At 33.4% G+C, this 20803-nt stretch overlaps 2 protein-coding genes across 7 annotated transcripts in view; both read right to left on the bottom strand.

The window, feature by feature from the left end:
- Positions 1-1016: 1016 nt before the first annotated feature.
- Positions 1017-9894, bottom strand: LOC128682876 (ribosome quality control complex subunit TCF25-like). 5 transcript variants are annotated; one of them, XM_053767842.1, is made up of 14 exons: positions 9631-9789; positions 8998-9158; positions 8139-8285; positions 7524-7717; positions 6728-6801; positions 6261-6448; positions 5773-5883; positions 4845-5160; positions 4451-4586; positions 3896-4049; positions 3538-3651; positions 3083-3252; positions 2759-2826; positions 1017-1137 (listed from the first exon to the last, which is right to left on the bottom strand). In XM_053767842.1, the coding sequence occupies exons 2-14, from the start codon at positions 9133-9135 to the stop codon at positions 1130-1132; spliced, it is 1818 nt and encodes a 605-aa protein (XP_053623817.1). In that variant the 5' UTR covers positions 9136-9158; positions 9631-9789; the 3' UTR covers positions 1017-1129. The 5 variants fall into 5 exon arrangements, with proteins under 5 accessions (XP_053623817.1, XP_053623816.1, XP_053623815.1 ...); XM_053767841.1 differs by having other exon boundaries at positions 8998-9140; positions 9631-9782; XM_053767840.2 differs by having other exon boundaries at positions 1017-2826; positions 8998-9140; positions 9745-9894.
- Positions 9895-13457: 3563 nt separating this feature from the next.
- The window catches only part of LOC128683108 (uncharacterized protein), a 95359-nt gene continuing 88013 nt past the window's right edge, over positions 13458-20803 (bottom strand). For both annotated transcript variants that reach the window (XM_053768366.1, XM_053768365.1), the window contains exons 16-17: positions 19867-20031; positions 13458-19398 (exon numbers count right to left, since the gene is read on the bottom strand). In XM_053768366.1, the coding sequence (XP_053624341.1) occupies positions 19879-20031 (153 nt within the window). In that variant the 3' untranslated portion in view covers positions 13458-19398; positions 19867-19878. The remainder of the gene's footprint in view (positions 19399-19866; positions 20032-20803) is intronic.

Genomic DNA, 20803 nt, shown 5'->3' on the forward strand with positions numbered 1-20803 from the left:
ATATTAATATTTTTCATACGTAAAGACCACTAGTTAAATAGGGCTGCTCCAAGAGGGCTTTATGAAAGTTAGGGATGTGAAAACATGCCTTTTAGTCCTTTGTTTGGAGTTCGACAGATTCTGAAATGAATGGATACGTATGAATATATGAACGTATGAACTGAAGGTTGCCGGAGCTTTACATACTTACCTATATCTTAGATATCTACATTTAACTATCTGTGACTTAAGTAGCCGGTATGATAAAGGCTAATCTAGCTATAGATAGCACGATGTACCTAGATGTACTAACCATCGACCGATCGGATCGGTTTTATCTTAGGTGTAATCGCATTTCCGGGTTAAGCGGTAACATATTTGTATAACATTCCAAATACGAACTTCTATTTAGACTGGGTACTTTAATTGACCTATCTATAGCAAAAACATTAACATTTCACATAAAGTTATTTATTTTTCGACTTGATAATAAAAATGAGGACATCGCGTTTGATTAAAACAAATATAGGGTCATTTTAAACATCTTTACTCTCGATATGCATAATATATAACTGTAATATAGTAACTGGTTTATTTATTTCAACAATTACATACACAAATAGCTAGGTAGTTTAAATAATAAATTGTCAATCTATCATGCGAACATAGGTTTATCATATCAAATTTCCCTTTTCGTTATTATTCCTATATTATTTATTCCTTGAAAATATTATAAAGCGAAATAAATCCTTATTCCATTTTCGATATTTTCAATGGGGAAAAATATCTTTTATCTAACAAAGGTGACGAATTTTAAGCCAAAATTCACTTTTGTTTTCTTACATGTACATATAAGTAAGTTATTCTAATTTACATGTCAGTGCTTCATCAGACGTTTACTTGACAAGCGTAAGTGTACGTCTACATAATAATTTCAATAATGAAAACTAAATAAAACAGTGCCACTAACGATAGTCGTCACAAATGGTTATACATTTCTAATAGGTCGATTCGCGAATAAAAGAAAAACAAGAAAGGATGGAACAATACATTTATTTAAATATTGAACGGGTCAACTTCATATTATGCGACTTATTATTACTACTATCTGAATAAGCGCCGATCCGTGGACGAAAACTCGTTGATGGCACTACCGCGCTGAAATTGCAAATAAATCAAATCATTAAAATACATATATTTGAAAAACAGTTCATACTAGCAGATATCATATTAAAATAAACGTCCAACGTGGTTATAACCATATTACAATACTAAATCTATGCTTATAACGCTAATTGTTAAGTATTAGTAGGAAAAACCATATCCTTATGACTGTGATGAAGCAATTTAAAAGCATAATAGGTAGGTAAATACTTACTTTAATGCGAATAGATTAATTGAAAAGCATAGCATGATATATGAAATAAATGAGGAAGGGCATGATATGGTAAAGTGAAAAGGTTTTGTGATCACACAGCGTCTCGGTGAATTTCAGAGTGTAGGAATACGTTTTATTTATTATGCAATTTCTTACTGCTAAGAAATGATCGTGTCATCCAAGACAACGCGGCCACTGTCGATTTTATAAATTTACTTTAAAGGGTCTAGTTGTACCGATTAATAGATTATATCTTGATAAAATATTTTATTGTGGCCAGGTTGTTTCAATGTTCAGAATTCATGTTCATATTCTTATTTTATCAATTATATTTACCAGTTTTTCCCATGAAATTATCGAAAAAATGTATATATGCAGAAATTTAATAACGAAAGCGAATTTTCAATACATTTGACAGTGATAGAAATTCTATGTTACAATGCATGAATTGAATTCAAAAAATGTGACTAAGGAAACGAAAGTGTTCATGAAATATATGTATATAAATCAAAACGGATTGTTTGAATCCTTGAGCGCACTTCGAATCTATCGCATAGATTTTTTTTATTCAGAGAAAAGGAATCTTACTCCTTTCTAAATAAAAAAAACCTTTAAAAATAGGAAATATTACTTTTATGTTATAACGTCAGAATGCAGCACTAGTATAAGATTTAAACCATGGAATTAGTAGGTACTCCGTAGTACTTACTAATGATACCATGATTTAAACAACGTATTTTGACATTGACCAAAACTTTCGAAGCACGTCAAATGTTTCGACTTGAGCACCATGGTAACAAATGACTTTGGTGCCGCCATCTGCGTAAAATTACAACTTCGCGTAGGTACTATTTAATATTTTCTATTAAATAAAAATCTAAATATAATTTAAAGACATAATAATTATATGGTTAATAAACTTTTGCTTGCATTTGGGGGACCAAATGTGTGTTCCAGGAACACAAGTTTAGATTTTAAAACAACACATTATATGATAATTTGCGTGATATTGACTTGGGACCGAACGAAGCGGCAAGCAAAAGTAGATTGATGCATATGAAAAGTATGCTATAAAAAATGTAAAAGACGGAATATTGCCTATTGATCTTCAAAAATAGATCTTTCTTACGCTTTATCATGCAGACGAAGTTTGTAAATATAAACTCGAAAGTATAAATGAATAATAATCTATCTGATATAAAAAAAAGTAATGAATAGTGAGACGTTTGCTGCAGTTTCCGGTGCAATTATTAGTCTAGTCGTTTCATTAGTTGTCAGGGAGGACAAAATCCCAACGATCGTCTTCCTCTGTCGGCAAAAGGTTGACGTCAACGTCGGGGCCAACAGTCTGGAGTAAATTTTGGCATATGGCGTTGTACAAGTCACCAAAAGTGTGTTCACCTTCCCCTTCGCCGTTCTCCTCGTGTCCACCTGCCGCCTCGTCCTGTTGCTCATGTATCACTTGTGGCCTGAAAATAAAATCAAATTAAGAAATATATTTTAACTTTAGGTGTTGTGTTAGTCTTCAAATTAAGTCTAATGATGCCAATAAACTTATTAGGAATTATATAAAACCCACACATTTTGAAAAATCTCACTTGTTTTGGTGACTCGAATCAAATTTAATTGAATCTCACCAGGATCGATTTTCCGTCAGAAAATTAAAAAGAAAGCCTCAAGTGGCCTATGAACTGTTAACATAAACAAGGTGGAAGAAACACTTACACTGCCACAAACTCTGGCGCGAGGGAGCGGACGAGATCACCAAAGAGACCGAAGGTGTGCTGATTCATCTGGAGCTGCGGCGTGAATCTGTATTTATATCTGTTGATGTCCTCTGTGGGCCACGGCTCCGGGTTGTAGCTGGCCACGCCCGGCCTCATTGTGAATATAACCTAGTAAATTCAAATTTAGGATGATATAAACACGTCAGTTTGATATATCAATCACTAACTGATTCAATTCCTAAATGCAAGCAATGAAACAAAGTACACCGGCAATTTTTAGCGAACTTTATTTTTTTGTCATTGTAATACCAAATGATACAATAAAAATCGTTGCGAGCTAAGAGGACAGAGCGCCCTCATTTATTACTCTTTATACATATAATATGCGCACTAACTTGACCTTCATTAATAACATCATTAGCAATTACATATAAGATAAACTCAAAATGTTACCTCGTCGAAAACGAAGTTATTCATAAATTTGATGACTTGGAAGTGTCGCACGACTTGCTGCGGCAGGCGGCGGAGGAAGGTGGCACGCTGGGACGCGAACGTTTTCACGTATTTCTACAACAAATGATTGAATATTACAATATGTCTTTCTACACACTTGCTGTGTAATGACAATAAGTGGACTACGTCTACAATCAACGGCTCATACTAAGCTTGTACCGGAAGTTCGATGAATATAAACACAGAACTGCAAACAAATATTTGTGATCGCAGGTAAAAATATTTGTGATCGCAGGTAAAAATATTTGTGTGCTATGAAGTAATGAATCCTATGTATAAGGCACCATTATAAACTCACTTGGATTTCCTCGTCGTTATCATATTGTTGAGTCATCACCACAGCATTCTTCGAGAACCAAGTCCACACCTCCGGTTCCCGCCATTTGGACGCAGTAAACAGCGTATAATATTTCAGTAAATCATTCCACAAGAGTTTCACGCTTCGCGACATACTGCAATTAATGCTAATATTATTAACCAGAAAGGGGAGGCCTTTGCCCAGCAGTAGAACACAAAATAAGCTTAATAAAATACATAATTACACGCTTTCATGGCTATAATAGAATGGACATTATTATTAATGATAAACTTCCGCAAGTGGATCTACTGTCAACTGGTCAGTCTTAAATAAACCACCAAAAGCCAACTATTCAGACGCTTATTTTGTACCAAGATAGCAAAACATTATTTTAGATTTTATTTCTACAAGGTTTTGTTATTGGACTCTACTGATATTAGACTTTAGGTTTCAAAGTTATGACTGTTAACTCAGCCCATAATTATAAGTACTAGACGCATTTACGAAGGATTCGTCAATGAATTATGCAGAAAATCAACAGGACAGGGCATTTACTTTTGTTTATCCTGGAACATTTCGCAGTTGTCAATCTGTTGGTTCTTGTTGTTGGTCACTTTGAACAGCTCTGGCACAACGGAAGGGAATCTTTTCATTGCGAAATGTAACGCAGCGTCCGCTTCGGCCATGTCACCTGGAATAAAGTATAGAAGTTTTTGAAATAAATGAATGATTGCAATTATTAAACCGAATGATTTCATTAAATGTCAAGAAACAAAAATCGAGGCGAAATCAGATAAGATGTCGAGAATAAAATGTATACAATTTTCATAATTAGACATAAGAAATCTATAGTCATACATACAACTTTCACTTTCCCATCTGATACAATTCCCTGTTTTAAGAGAGTGAGAGAGAGAGCTCCCCCGGAAACCTAGAAAAGGATAATTACCTTTTTGCTTCTTAATAACGTGGAATTTTGCAAGTGCATACGAGTATAGAAGGTTGAACATGTAATCGGCGCCTCTGGTATTCCTCCAGTATTCGACCAGATCCACCAGCCACTGATGCTCGCGAGCGCGCAGAGCCAGCATATCCACAAGCATAATCATCGCTAGAGGGTCTGTGGGATCTATGTTAAGGAGAACTTTGGATAGCTCTAGGGCAGTGCGGTGGCAGGCACTGTTGGTCAACACGTAAATATATTTCAACATAGCCACGTGGTACACACGATTCTCCAATATTTTATATTCAAGTCGCACGGATCTCTGAAAATTAAATATTCTATATTACTAGAAGGGTAGTAGCGAAGTCCCGGGACGCAGCTAGTTACTTTACAACACTTTCGTAAAAATTGACACAAAATAAACTTTATAAAATTTATATAATTTAGTTCAAACAGGTAAAATGTGAGCTGAACTGACGCATCGAGGGTTCCGTAATATTCTCTTATTTGTGTAAATATATATACTTTACATTATTTACGTTCATTATATCATTTGACCGCGCTGATTTATACCACACTAATATTATAAAAAGAAAAAGCTCGTATTTTTGTTTGTAAGGACTCCTTTTTAATGAAAATTGGCACAGATATAGAAGAAACCTTCAGAAGTGAAATGGGCTACTTTTTTATTATGTGTTTACCCGAGCGAAGCTGGGGCTGCTGATAGACAACCGACAATGAAGCCATCCTATAAGGCTTTCGTTTTTACGTTGGTATATTTTTACAAATGCAACACCAAATAAAATTTAGGGGTTGATAAACTCCCACTGGTGGCAGCAGTTGCATCTGCAGCAGTTGACACAGCGCCTTATTATTTACTTTCTACTCTTTACAAACAAATCCTTACAAATAACATACAGACAGGTATACTTACATCACACATTCGAAACAGTGGGTGTGAAATAAACAACAGGTATGCCACAACTTTTTCTATCAGCTTTTTGGCTCGATCGTACTCCTCCATAGCAAACAGGATATCCGTAATCTATAAACATATAAATACATACAAATATTTAAAATAACAAAAAAATTAATGGGACTTTATCAAACATAAAGGGGAGGCCTTAAATCAGAATATTTTCTGTTCTCACTAAAGTATATCTATTAAGGTCCGCTGTGTCATGTTTCGAACAGAACATTGTTCAAAAACATAATTTTATCATTGTAATTTATGTTTTTGAACAAAAGTTCTGTTCAAAACATGGCACAGCGACGGCACAGAGAAGTAACAATAAAATTTCTAAGAAGCGTTAACGTCAGGCTGGCGGCCGGTATTTAATTTTCTCAGACTGTTATGTTTAAAACCACGCTAATTCACAATAATTTTAAACGTTTTTTATAATAACCCTGGATTGGACTAACCTGCAATATTTTTTCGACGTGCATAAATTCTACTGCTTCATTTACATTTAAATCCGGGAAGTCATCCCTTGCTGTTACGATGATACTCAAAAACATCTTGTGGTGTTTTCTGTATGTTTCGTCGTGGTCTATGGAGAAGAAAGAACATCCATCTACTTTTTCCGCTGTTAACATTGACATCGTCAATCCTGTAAGAAAAACAGGCAAAACATTAATAGCTGAACTTCACTAAATTGTATGTACAATGTACATACGAAATAGATTTTGCCGGTGAGTTCATTCGCGTGAATGAATGGTGTAATACATTTATCATTTTTCTCATTACTCCTGACTATATGTATGTGAAGTTTCATGAATTTTGGTTCGATATATAAGGCCTAACAAACAAATAACCAGACATCACTTTTGCTTTTTTAATATTTATTGGTAAATTAAAGCTAACTGAATAAAAAAATATTAATACTTACCAACTCTTCGGAACTTTTCTTCGACTGGAATTACCAGGCCTCGTTTGTTGATAGAATAATGACGACCGCGCTTTCTGTATTGACGAAATATAAGACATTAAGACCCTCGACTCCCAAAATTGCTATCACTTTATCTGCGAAAAATGGGCTGACTTCCAAACGGCTAAACGTAAACTGTCCAAACATAGCTAACAAATAATAACAAACACTAGATAAAATCGGTCCAACCGTTTGGCTGCTACGATGCCACGCACAGACATACAGATACACGGACACATTAAACTTATAACTTCGCTTTTCCTGTCCTTCTCTTGTTCTTTCTGTTTGTAGCCGGGAGGGTTAAAAGTGATGAGAAACATCAAGTGCTAAAAGTATATAACATGTCATAAACATAATAAAAATCGTATACATCCAATTTTATAATTTTTCTTTTTGTACACATATTTTTTGCACAATAGCTTTGTGTCCAGTAGTCTATGGTTACGTTTTATAAAACGAAGTCCGCCTGTCGCGTCTGTCTGTCTGTATGAAAGAGATAAACTCAAAAACTACCAGACAATATCGCGTCTGTCGGTCTGTATGAAAGAGATAATCTCAAAAACTACCGGTATTTTGTATGTTTTCCAACAATAGATAGATAGTTTGATTCCTGGGGAAGGTTAGGTGTGGTGGTGATAATATATTATGGTTTTACCCGAGTGAAGCTGGGACGGGCTGCGGCCCGGGTAGACTAGAATACTAGCGAGTATTATATAAAACTGCAATATGTTCATGTTAAAATTTAATTAACACCTACCTATTTCTGGCTTCCTCTTCTAAGTCAGGACCTAATAGTCTTCTCAATTCATATGAAGGGTTTAAATTTTTGTAATTGATGCCAAACAATATATCTTGAATACTCTTTGCTTCCTCCACCACAGGCTCCGGCGCCGGAGGGGGAGCACCAAGTAGATCGTTGATTTCTTTTACACTTTGGTCAATTTCATCCATCTAAGACACATCAAATAAATTTATTTGTGCAACAAACATGAGCTCATACATATTTATGTAATAATAAAAAGCTTTAATATTAATTAATTTTGTAATATGTTTTTCCAGGAGTTGGTTAAACTTATAATTGTGTAAATAAATAAGATTGTTTCCAAAAATAAAGGATACTAACAACAGTGTGCATGTGTAACTATTAGAATAAAGTGATTCAATATCGAGGAGTTTGCCTCCAGATTTCTAAAAGTCCATGAATGATTGCAGATTGAAAAATAAGAATGAGACCCACTCCCAGACAAAGACCTCCCTCCCTCCAATTTTTTCATTCATTCGGGTATTGTAGCAAATGTTTTAGTCACTATTTAGTAATCCATTGTCAGAAAAATTCAACATACTTGCATTGGTTGTGTGTAGAAATACAAACCTCAAATACTTTGCTGCCCCGCATTTTCTGTTGTTTCTTTCTCTTTAAATTTTTTCTTTTTGTCTTTTTGTCAAGTTTGATTTCTTCGTCTGATTCTTCATTATCTTCGCGGCCCTTTTCTTGTTCAGAATCAGATGACGGGCATAACTAAGAAAAATATTATAAGCAATTAAAATCAAAAGCTCAAGAAATAGTAAGGTATTTTTGCATTGGGTGTCCAATGGGAAAATAAATTACCTACTATTTATTTCTTGAATGTGACATACATAATAAGAACATGTTCTTATTTTATATGTTCCAAATGTTTGGGCCCTACTCACACTCATTACCAGGTCCTCTTTGTTGTGGTCCGTGATCCTAACTCTAGACATATTGATTTCAAAAGAATAACTAGGGATGACTGGGAAGTGGAAATGAGAAAGGAGGTAAAGATCCTGGGCTCCAACCCTTAAAGACTATGGACAACAACCCTAAATGAAAATAGTCAAATGAGAGATTAAATAAATAAATATATAGGGACAAATGACACAGATTGAGTTACAAGAAACTTTCAAAAGTTTTTGTGTTACGGTATCTAACTCAATGATACTATATTCTATAACATATACATATATAGATAAATATCCAAGACCCAAGTTAATCTGAAAAAGATAATTTTTTATGTCGACCTGACCGGGATTAACCGGATTCGGACCTCCAGTGTAGCAATCTGATGACTACTGGGCCACGGTCGTCAGTAATCAGATTATAAACTGTGATTTATGGTCATTGCTAAACAATGAGAATTATTATGCAGAAATTTAGAAAGGAAACAATTTAAAGTTTTATACTTAAACAAAAGATGTTAAAACACACTTACCCCCTCAAATGGGTTGACTGTTGGATTTTTTGTTACTTTTTTAGAAGTGGCATACAGTGGCTCATAATCGGAGTCATCTGAATCTGGGGGCGGAAGCACGTTGCCACCAACAAATTTCCTAATATTTCGCGTAGACATAATGCCTAGAAATGATGAAGATACTGAAACAAATAGCATTCAACAAAGTTGTCCCATGTAAACAAATATAAAAACTGTAATTAACTTTTTTCGAACAAAGTATTGCGCTAGGTATTTTCTTCACTACGAGAATTTTAAGATTAGGAGAAATTTAATAATATAATAGAAAGATACGTGCGCTCCTGTCAGTAAATTTTTCTACCAAGTACCTACCAAGTAGGAAATCATTTAAAATTGAAATATACTTAATACAAATGTATTTATTTGTAGCAAAGTACATTTACGGGATGTATGATATGGGATATATATGATACGGGATATATGATAATGTAAAATAAGCAAAATTTGATAGTTATGTGCATTACGTAGGTGAAATAAAAATGTGCATTTAGGTTCAACCTAATCTCAATTGTATTCAAATAGATTTATTGTTTGATTTCCAGTGTGTTTAATGTTATGTGATAAAATCGACAAACCAAATAGAAAAACACTCACCAAAAATTTAATTCTTGGTTTTTATAACGTATGAAAAACACTCGTGTCGATTCAACTATTCGACTGCACGCACTGCACGCACAACACACTTTTATTTAGTAGGTACCTACTTACCTTAGTAGTCTATAGTTGGTAAGATAGTAGTTAGTAGGCAGGTATGAGGAGGACGAACATAGTGCCAGAGGCAGGGCACAAATCGATCGATTCGATAGTTTAATTTTGATTGTCAGCAATAGCAGAAATAATGATTTGGTCGATCGCCATTAATAGTTACGAAAATGACCGATTGGATGGATACTATGGATAGCTTTGCACATAGATAGTTATATAGATGGGTACCTATATTCCGAGACTCCATACTAATTATATACCATAGATATAAGAAAATAAAATAAACTACATTTCCGTACAAGAGGGAATTACGCAAAGCTTAGCACAGATGGCGCTACTGGTACTACTAGGATTAACAAATATTATTAAAGATTTACGACTAAAATACCTTCTTCGCAATCGTGATGCACTATTAAAAGAACAAAAGAAGGATTTAGTGGATTATTGACTAGGCTTCAGAACACAGTATAAAATACAAGACGTATTTGCTAAATGATTCAAGTCCATTATAAAATACAATACCTTTATTTTATTAAACACTATTGACATATATAAACACTATTTTATCTTATAGAAAACGGTTCTTCCTAATATTTCGGTACCCAAATATGTTACATTGTTGTATATTTTCACAAACGAATGCTAAAAAGGATTAATAAACTACTCTAAAATAAACGTTTTAATCGACATAGCAAAAGGCAGCAAAGCTTTTGTGTACCTAAAATACAGTGCCGTACTGGGGCGGGATAAATGTGCAATAATACTCTCATAACGATAGCAGGCAGGTGACGTCATGCGTAATACTATCGATAATATTACTGTCTATGATCTATGGATACTTTGTCGTCACTAGAGCTTACAATGCGCTAAGTTCCAATGACTAACATTGACTAAGTCTTACGTAGGTCATTTCTGTCATTTTTGACACTGACAGACTGTCAGCGAAAGTACAGTTACAATGAGGGGCCTTGAGGCTCTTGTCAACTTCACGAATTTCACTTATATATAATGGATTTAGTAAGTACTTCGTTGTACGTAGTACCTACTAATTCCATGACTTATACATTTATCAAGCAATTATGGTAGAGAACGTTACATATGTATATGTTTTTCTTTTTTTTCTATCGTGTTTTGGCATTTGACGACAAGGACAAACATATTTTGCTTACTATTGCTTATTTCCAACACCCAATTCAAAAGTAAAACTAAATAATAACATAAATTTATTTACATAAGTATTAATATTTGGTCATATTTTTGTGGTACAAACGATATTTTCATAAATTTCATGTCGTCATTTGTTTACATTCTGAAAGTGATGTACCTACTCAATCAAATGTCCCGCTTGCATCTTGAGCCACTAGTCTTCAGTGCCCAGGGTAAACTTCATTTTATACAGACATAAATAAATGGAACAAGCAGGACAGGCCTTTAATTTTATATAATAGTAAAATACTAGTTTTTATCCGCGGATCGTTCGCGTGAATGTAGTTTTTTTTTAATTTCACGAATCACATCTTAACATTTTCAGGATTTATTGTGCTCTATTTAAAATAGGATCTGCTGTAAGATTACCCCGAACAGACATAAACAGCAAAGTAATGTCCGTTTGAAAACACAGCGTAAAAGCCATCTGTATCCGCAAACATACAGATGTAGGTAGGTACTCAACGTCGTAGCGTGGCAGCCTCAACAGTAGGTACTCTGAACTCGTTATTATATTGAACCTGAAGGGCACTGATCGATCCAATTCCAATAATCAGTCCACTGATTTCGGGTGTACAGGCATAATCAGTAATAAACGGTGTAATTGGTACATAATAATCTGAGTCTGAAACGGTTCTCCAAGCTTCGTCTACGAACATTTCAACGTCGACAGAACGTTTCAACATCGGGTATTTGAACGACAGAATCATTTTAAATTCTTCATTCAAAACCATTAACTATTCTGTCGGCGAATCATTCGTAGATGAAGGGTTCTGTCGTTCAAATGCCCGATGTCGTAACATAGCGAAAACTAGTTATGGGACCTAGCCAGGTTGTCTTTTTATAGTAATCACCTATATTTCTATATAGCTGATGCCTGCGACTTCGTTCGAGTGGCCGAACAATTTTTTTGGAAGGAGTTAAAACTATTAGAGAAATTTAATTTAATTATATAGTTTAGCTGAACTATTATGACTCTTCTTCAGGTGTTCCAGATCTTCGATTTTTATATCTCAACAGAAAATGCTCAATAGGCTGAACAATTTTTGTTAAGTCCTCATTTCTATATTCCCTAGGTAGGTAGTAGTAGGTAGGTAGTTTAGCTGCACCATCATGGGCTAGGTATATCAGGTGTTCCAGATCTTCGTTTTCTCAGCAGAAAATGCTCATCAGGCGTCATTTCAATATTTCCTATAGTTTAGCTGTAAGTAGGTACCATCATTGTTCTCCATCTGGTGTTCCAGTTTTCAAAATAATTTATATACCCTGTATGTTGCCCCGGCTTAATAGCTATATAACAAAAAAAGTTTCATTCAAATCCGTCCAGTAGTTCCAAGATAGCATGTATAAACAGATATACAGACAAACAGACAGATTTTCTGTTGCTCTGACTCTATTGCCTAATTTTATTTTTATGTAAATTTATTCAATGTACAGGATTTTTTTCTACTGTTTTATTGTATGTATTGATTTCAACAAAATCCTGAACGCCGTTTTTGAAAACGCGATCTCGAATATATATAAATTAGTAGTATAAACTACTAAACGAATAATTTATATATTTCGTAAAATTTACCCTATCTTATAATAGGGTAAAATAATTTAAAAACTCGGTGAGTAAATTTTAGATACCTATCCTTCAAAATTACCAAGAGGAACTTTGTAGTCGCATCCTTAACAGTGGCAGCCATTTTAGTCGACGATTGCAGTTTAGGTATATGTACGTTTTTGTTATATTTCCATTCCAATTATTTTTCTTTAGTCATTGGTGACAACATAGACTAGCTCAGGCCGAGGCACGGACATTATTTTATAAGACTATTATTGTAATATTATTTTATTCGGCCGATGAATGCGGATGCCGGATGGAGGTAGGAAAATATTATATTATTAGGTACCTACCTATAAAAATCGCTGGCTGTATTTCACCCATAGATTAAAAAGGGCCAGAGTAGGCACTCCGAAGATTTATAAGTTCAATCCATGGGCCCGATCAATAAAAAAAAAGTAATATTTTTTTTATAAAGAAAATGAAGGTACCAATTGAATACCTCCTATAAATCGGGCATTTCAGTCAGGCAGAATAACCTCAATTTGTAGCGTAGGTACATAAACCATTTATGTTAAATGGTCTGTGCGTAGGTAGGTATTACTGCTACACTTCAATAGTATCTACCTACCTATATAACTCTAACAGTGGCATAGTCACAACTATAAATAATAATGATAAAACTTTATAAAAATCCGCCCGGAGTATAGTGGGGCCCGTAGGGTACCAGTTATTTTTGATAAAATTCTTTTTCAAATGTTTACCGGTTGCATTTGGGGTTGTGACACCGTGAATCCCGATGTCTGAAAAGTAAAGTTTCCGGTTGCGATTTTATAACCGGCCGCCTGTCTGATATCAACGCTCCTTAGCGATGCTATAGTTGCTTATCAATTGCCAAGGCGTAGTCGCTTATTATGTGTTGGCAAATCAGAGGCAATATCCGTACGTACGTAAGCATCCGTATCCGTAAGTACGAAACAAGGCATAAAGACTAGGAACAGGAACATCATCGACACCTTTGCAAAAAAAAATGTTTTTTAGTAGTCTTTTATTTGTTTACCGATCTACAAATATGTTTGTACATGGGTAACTTGAAACATTTTGGCGATATCTTGCCCTAACACTCATAATACATCTGATTTTTAAAATTCAATTATCCTATTGTTTGCCTAATAAATACTTATAAGAACATTTTTCAATTTTTCAAATTTCCTCTGGTATTCCATACCTATAACATAAAATAAATACGTGAAGTATCCTTCCCTATCGCTATTGTAAACAACAATTTAAGTGATCACAAATTGAATACAAGATAATAAATAAATGCTTCGTAATTTAACATAACAAAACAGTATTTGAACTTTTAAGTAACGTAGTATGTTGCGGCTTCTTTGTCGTTGGTTCGAATCCGCGCGGCTCTTAGGACTAGATGTTGACGACGAAAGTCTTTCTATAAAAATTAAAATATTTTGGTTATAAAAATGCAGTTTCGGTGTTATTGTTGCTGTTGCTGACGCCGTCAAAGTTAAAACTATAATGAAAGAGGCTGCAACATGTATATATTCTTTGGTTTCCTTTCGTTAGTTACGTAAATTTAAAAAAATATTTTTCTTTAAAACAAAACTTGACAACTAGCAGACACTATAATTTACAATGTGTAACTAATAATATACCTAAGTTATATCTGTAACTATAAGTATTAACAAAAATATCATAAAGCATACATAATGCGTTAAGAAGAATCACTATAAAATCAAATAATAATTTAACGCTATAACTATAACTTTTTTACGATCACAAACAAACAACAAACTTAAAAATAATTATACTATGTCTTATCATGAGATGAGACATTTAAAATTAGTAATACATTCTCACTTAGTTTTATAGATATTTCTAGATACATTATGAGATCTATTTAATTATATATCGATGTATTAAAATGCCTACTTATAATAAAGTTTAACGAGATTCTATTTTGTAGGTATCTAATATTAAATTTAAAAATATAAATGTTATATAGTCTCGAAATATGTTCAGATAAGATGGCCCTTACCTACAATTTCATGATGTTATTTGTATATATATATACATATATATATATATAACAAGTTATATAAAGTAAGTAATAGCATGACTTTTTAGGAAGTTTTAAACCTCCTAAAAAGTTTAAAACTTCCTAAAAATCGTCTGAAAAGAAATTAGAATAAAATCAACGTTTTAGAATGCAATACTTTCGAATTTTTTTCTAATGTTTTTTATGCAATGCTAAGTATGTACAAATACGGAATATATACCGATAATTAACGAAAATCTACTCTCAAAGAGTACATTTAATACTGTCCTGTAAATAGAGATGTCTTAGGTGCTAACAATATTTTATTCACATGTTTCCCGTGCATGTGGTGTCATCAAAAATTTTATCTAAGTGTCTTAAATTTTATTTACATAATACTTACGGCAACACAGTTATTATTATTTAAATTAAGTATAGGTCATATGACCTATACTTAAGGTCTCAATCACATTTGATTGTAACAACTATATAGTTGTTACAATCAAATGTGATTGAGACCCGGCATTGAACCTGATAAATAACAAGAGCGCGAATCTTCTCATTCTCCAGTAAGATCTAGAAGTAATAGTACCTTACCTAATAATGATTGACCCCTGGTAACAATTAGGAAAGTATGTACCTAGGTATTTGTATATAACTGGACAACATTGCATACAAAGAGATTCATACAATTCGTAGCTCGTTAGGTAATCATATATATATAGAGAAAAACACTTAGGTAAGTCGTATCTTTAAATTGAATCCATTAATATTATGTTATTGTACTAACAATGAAAGCTAAAATACCCAAATGGCTTTTTATAAAATGGAGAATAGACTTAGCTTACAAACAACCATCGTAGCAAGGCTCTTATCCACTGAACAAATTTATATGGAATAATTCCCACTTTTACCAAAACTCCTAACTATGTAAGTAGTAATGATATATCAATATTTTTATTCTTACATATGTAATGAAATACAATTACTTAAATCAATATGCTTGTCAAGGGCATGGTGGATTTATTTATTAAGATAAAAAAGAACTAAAAATAATAAAGTCATCTACCTACTTATCAAAATTAAATCTTGACATAAAATTAGATAAAAAACATTGATATTCATTTCTACTCATACAACGCAATACGAAATATACCTGTTATATCGTATTGTACCTACCCAGAGATTTTGTAAGGCATCGGATGTTAACCTTCTAATAACAATACGAATATACCTATTCGTGCTTATTTTCTAATAAAATTATTTATTTGATAGCTATAATTTATAGGTACATACCTATGTACCTACTTACCTAATTTAAATGAAGTCTTTGAAGTGGTAATTTAAACTAGGTACCTACCTAGTTTAAACTTACCATCAAAACAATATAACTCGCTAAAATATGTAAACAATATAACTCGCTGATTGTTTCGAAGGAAAATAAAGAAGCAATTATTATTAAAACAAAATCTAATTCGAAACATAAAAAAAATTCGACTTATGTATACGAGTATAAACTTAAATTTAAAAAAAGTGATGGTTTCGTATATGTACTGACTATATACCTAATCCATAGATAAAGGAAATGGAATCTAATGTGTGTCATAATGGCAGTTGCTGTGTAATATAAGTTACAATGGACTACATAGCTCAGTTCACACTCAGTTCAATTTGTCATTAACTTACGATGATTAAACTTCTCGATAAAATTAGAAAGTCTTTGCCTGTTGCACCACTTGGTGATAAGTATCTGATAGCCTATTTGTTATCGATCAGGTTAGCGTTAAAAATTGTATTATATTTCACATGTTGGATAGAGCTTACTTATAAATAAATCCAGGTAGTCAGATTATATACCCAAGTACAGCATTCCCCTATTAAATTATGATATTATGACTATCGTATTAAGCTTGACACCATTTTTTTTAAATACAATATTAATACAATTTTATCTACTTAGTAGGTAGATACAAATATAATTATTTACATCTACTAACAATTGTGGCATCTCCCGACACTATTCGAATACGAGTAAGGTTGTCATTAAAAATAGTTCATATCTTTGGAATGATGTTTGAAGTTTGGTCTCCCGTTTGGTCTTACAGTTGTGCGGTTAGTTTGTTATTTTCGTTTTCCTAAAATAAATTGCCTATAGAGGCACTTTGGATTGCAATCATCTTGTTATTATCTAACCCGAATTTACTTTATCTACTTCTACCAAGATTCAGGCAAATTTTCGTGAAAAATGCGAAAACGATATTTACTACAAACACCTTAGTAAATATAACAGTCTTAATAAATATGAACGCCACAAGAAAAAAACTTAAGCAAGTGTAACTATTGGAATTACAATATTGAAAATCGTGGTGTCCCTGTAACCCTAATGTATCCCACTGGGATATTTCCAATCAGAAATAATCAATAGTGTTTTTTAAACTTTCCCGTTTTGAACACGCATGTAACTTTATAAATTATATTAACGGAATAATAGTGCGTGAATTTCAACAAGTACGTAGCGCGTAGTAGTACGGAATATAGGCCGGCTTAGGAAAGTACTAAGTATAACCTCTACTGCAACAAGACAACTCTACATTTCTTAGTCGTACTTAATACTTAAATTTTGGCACTATTATTCGGAATAATATCGCAGACTTATGCCAATGAAATATATATATTACAATTTGAAAAGAAAATAATGAATATCAATGTACAACATAAAATAAAATTTTGTGTCAGTAGACCGCTCAATTCCAAAACTTTAACTTATTAGAGTGAGTTATACAAGATCAGACATAAGGTCTAGTGTAGCTAAACAAATTCGTAACGTTGTTGAGCCACGCAAGTAACATATACTACCTTAATGATAGTATAAGTAAGTATATGTACTTAAATACTTTCATGCGCTTGCGAGAAGTATGTTTATTTATTCACAGATATGGTTATGTATAACAATTAATCTAATTGTAATAGTATCTTCCAAACACAGATAATTCGAGAAGAAATTCAATGTATTTGCAAACCTACAATTTTTTTCTGGAGGGGATAACGACATACGGAACAGGGAGCTTATTATGTGTATAAAAATACGACCCAAATTGTCACCTACGACAAAACACTTTGTCATCTTATAATATTATCAACAAAGTCTTTTTTTATATGTATACCGTACCCAGTTATATTTTTGACAAACTGGGGTATTTAATACGTTAGTATATTCAACAATAGCTATTAACTTACTTTCAATTACAACTTATGTACCCATAATTCGGGTGCTACTTAAGTGTAAGAAACTTTTATTAATTAATGACAATTCTGTATAATACTCAAAATATTACCAGGTGACGTATCTTTACAAGAGAATTGAGGTAGTAATGAAAAAAATAAACGTAATTCTAGAGATAAAATCTGTACAATTTCGCTAGGTAGGTCTTTCGGAACTGTAAAATGTAAAAAAAATTAAAGCTATCATTCTGTATCGCTCCTTGGGCCTAAATGAGCTATTTTATTCACACAGAAAATACGTCACCGGTAGTAGTACCAAATATCAATATTAACATTATATTCGATTTGTACCTTAGATTCTTTATAATATAGTGACTTATGGTATACCTATTGGGAAACCACAATCGCTGGAAAACCTAAAATTCTTAGCTTCACCAAAACATTTAACGAACGAAGACCTGAGTGATTTTGTTGTCTTATTAGTCTTATAAACATTACGATAGGTATATTATTATACTGAGACACCAAAAGCAAATACTTATTTATTTACATAAAACATACTCCATATCCACAAACAATAAATTTTACAAGCATCGATTTAAATCTTTCTTCATAATAAATAAAAAAAAGCCCAACCGCAAAATGATTAATTATAACAAGAAGCTTACAAACATTGCGTCCAAAATAATAGGAAACGTAATTTTAACGAACAATATATATTTTTACTACAACGCATAAATTCATTGCTCGAAATTAGTGGTTAAACCTCCAGTGCTGTCAGACGCAAATCACTTCCATTTTATTTTATATCCTAATCCAAAAATTTAATCAATAATCAATGCTTTGCCAGCTGTCTTCTGGCCTATGTTAATTGTTTTTTATTGTTTGACCTAAATCCTAATAAAGCGAAATAAATATATATATATCTTTCTATGCGTTGATCCTAATGGAACATGGCACTCGTACCTACCACTTATTTTAGAATTTATATTATAATGTCTCTGTTTATATCTAATTTAATTTCATAGAGAAGTTGCTGCACGCGCTGGCAAAGTAACCTAAATATTCGCAAACTTTAAATCGTTGTAATAACAATAAATAGCATCTAGAAGTTAGTTAGACATTCAAGGTATTTATACGATGTTATTATAGAAATATAAAGATATTTAGTTAGAGGTCTAAAATTCTAGATACATTGAGAATTGCACAAACCTTGACATGTATTTTGCAACAATAAATAGGCTAAAGTTGTCTAACCGAAGGCAAATTCAATGAGTAGTCACGTGATGTGGCACAGTGAGATTTCATTGTAATTGGCTGTTGTCCACCGGAGTTCCCCGTGGGAAACAGGCGTTATATGCATGTATGATTGGTATTCAAATTGTCAAACAGGTATATATCGTCGGAAATTGGCGTTGCTTTGCTAAGACTAGGCAGGTTATTAACCCCGATGAACGCATAGAAAATAATCATAGATACTATCACGGGCACCTAGCATGGGATGGTATGCCTGCGACTAGGCAGGTTTCTTTAGGTCACTTGAGGCTTGTTCCCTAGGGACGGGCGTCGCTTGCGGCTGCACGCTGACACGGACCTCTCCTGTGGGACCAACCACGATTTTCACCTGAAACGTTACAATAGGCTATCACAATTTCAAAGTAATTATAATGATGATAGTGATGATGAAAAAATAGTGACCGGCGTAATATATTCAGTGTCGACCAAGTTTCGGCTTCAACCTGAATTCAACCAAAAACAACGCTCGTCGCTCGATAAGATCATTGTCGTAGACAATCGTAGATTCGTAGCACAGAGTGATAGTACAGTTACGAAAACTTTGCTACGGGTCTACGAGTGTTATAAACTTGCGCTAAAAAACAATCGCATTTCGTTAGTTGCATAGCTTATCACAGATTATGCTATGTGTGTGAGTGTGTGAGTATCAATTCATTTTTATAATTTCCACTAGTTCGATAAAGGCAAGAAGGACATATCTTATTTAAATGACACTAATGCACTATTCATACTTTAACTTCATAATAATTTTATTCATATTCAATAAATTCTTATTAATTTTAATTTCCTTACGCACCTAGTCCCCCCGTCAGACGTTCATAGCATAATACACGGGGTTAGGGGGCGCCGTCATAGGAGACGTGGCTGCGGGAACACTGACCCCCGCCGGGGCGCCCTCCGGGGCTCCTCGGGCGACCCGCGACGGCGAGCCCGGGGCTGGCTGGTACAACGGGGCCGCCACCTGGGTCACAACAATGTATGTTTTCAAATATCATAATTGTATTACGAGAAAATTATGTACCTTTTCAAACGTCACAATTATATCACGAGGAAATTGTAAATTCTTTGACTCTTATCACTTACTAACCATTCGCTATCCATCTGTTGATATCCATTCAACAATAAATAAATAAATGAACAACACTCAATGGCCTGAGCCATTTCGGTTAAAAAGTATGTCATACATACTTATATATTGGCTTTAGATGGCGGTAGGTAATCGTAGAAATAATATCACCAGTAAAAAGAAAAATTAATATTAAGTAGGTAATAGGTATTACCAGAAGAAAATATAATCGCATTATTAGCATTATCATCGCAAAAAGCTGCATGAAGCGGCCGATTCAAAAGATATATGTGAATACTTTGTAATGAGCTTTTACTGTTAGAACGGGAGAATAAAATACACATTGTGTGTTAATACATGTTGTGGCTATAAAAGCTTTTCCATAGTGATTTTACAATTTTCCACATCTAATATTTACTAAATGTTCAAAGAAGTAAGTATGTTAAAGAAAATATGGTAAACTTAAGTATTTTTAAGATCCATACTTAGTTTTTCTTTGAACCCATTTCGTCCCACTGCTGTGCAAGAGTTGCCCAAACTCCTTCTAAGCCTTTCTGTCTGATGCCAAATCCAAACATTTTGTATGATTGCGAAAGTGTGTGGTATATAGAGGAATACTTCTATTGTACTTATGTAAAAAATAAAAAATATTTTGATGGATTCCTTG

The sequence above is a fragment of the Plodia interpunctella genome, chromosome Z, assembly GCF_027563975.2.
Source record: "Plodia interpunctella isolate USDA-ARS_2022_Savannah chromosome Z, ilPloInte3.2, whole genome shotgun sequence".
NCBI lineage: Eukaryota > Metazoa > Arthropoda > Insecta > Lepidoptera > Pyralidae > Plodia > Plodia interpunctella.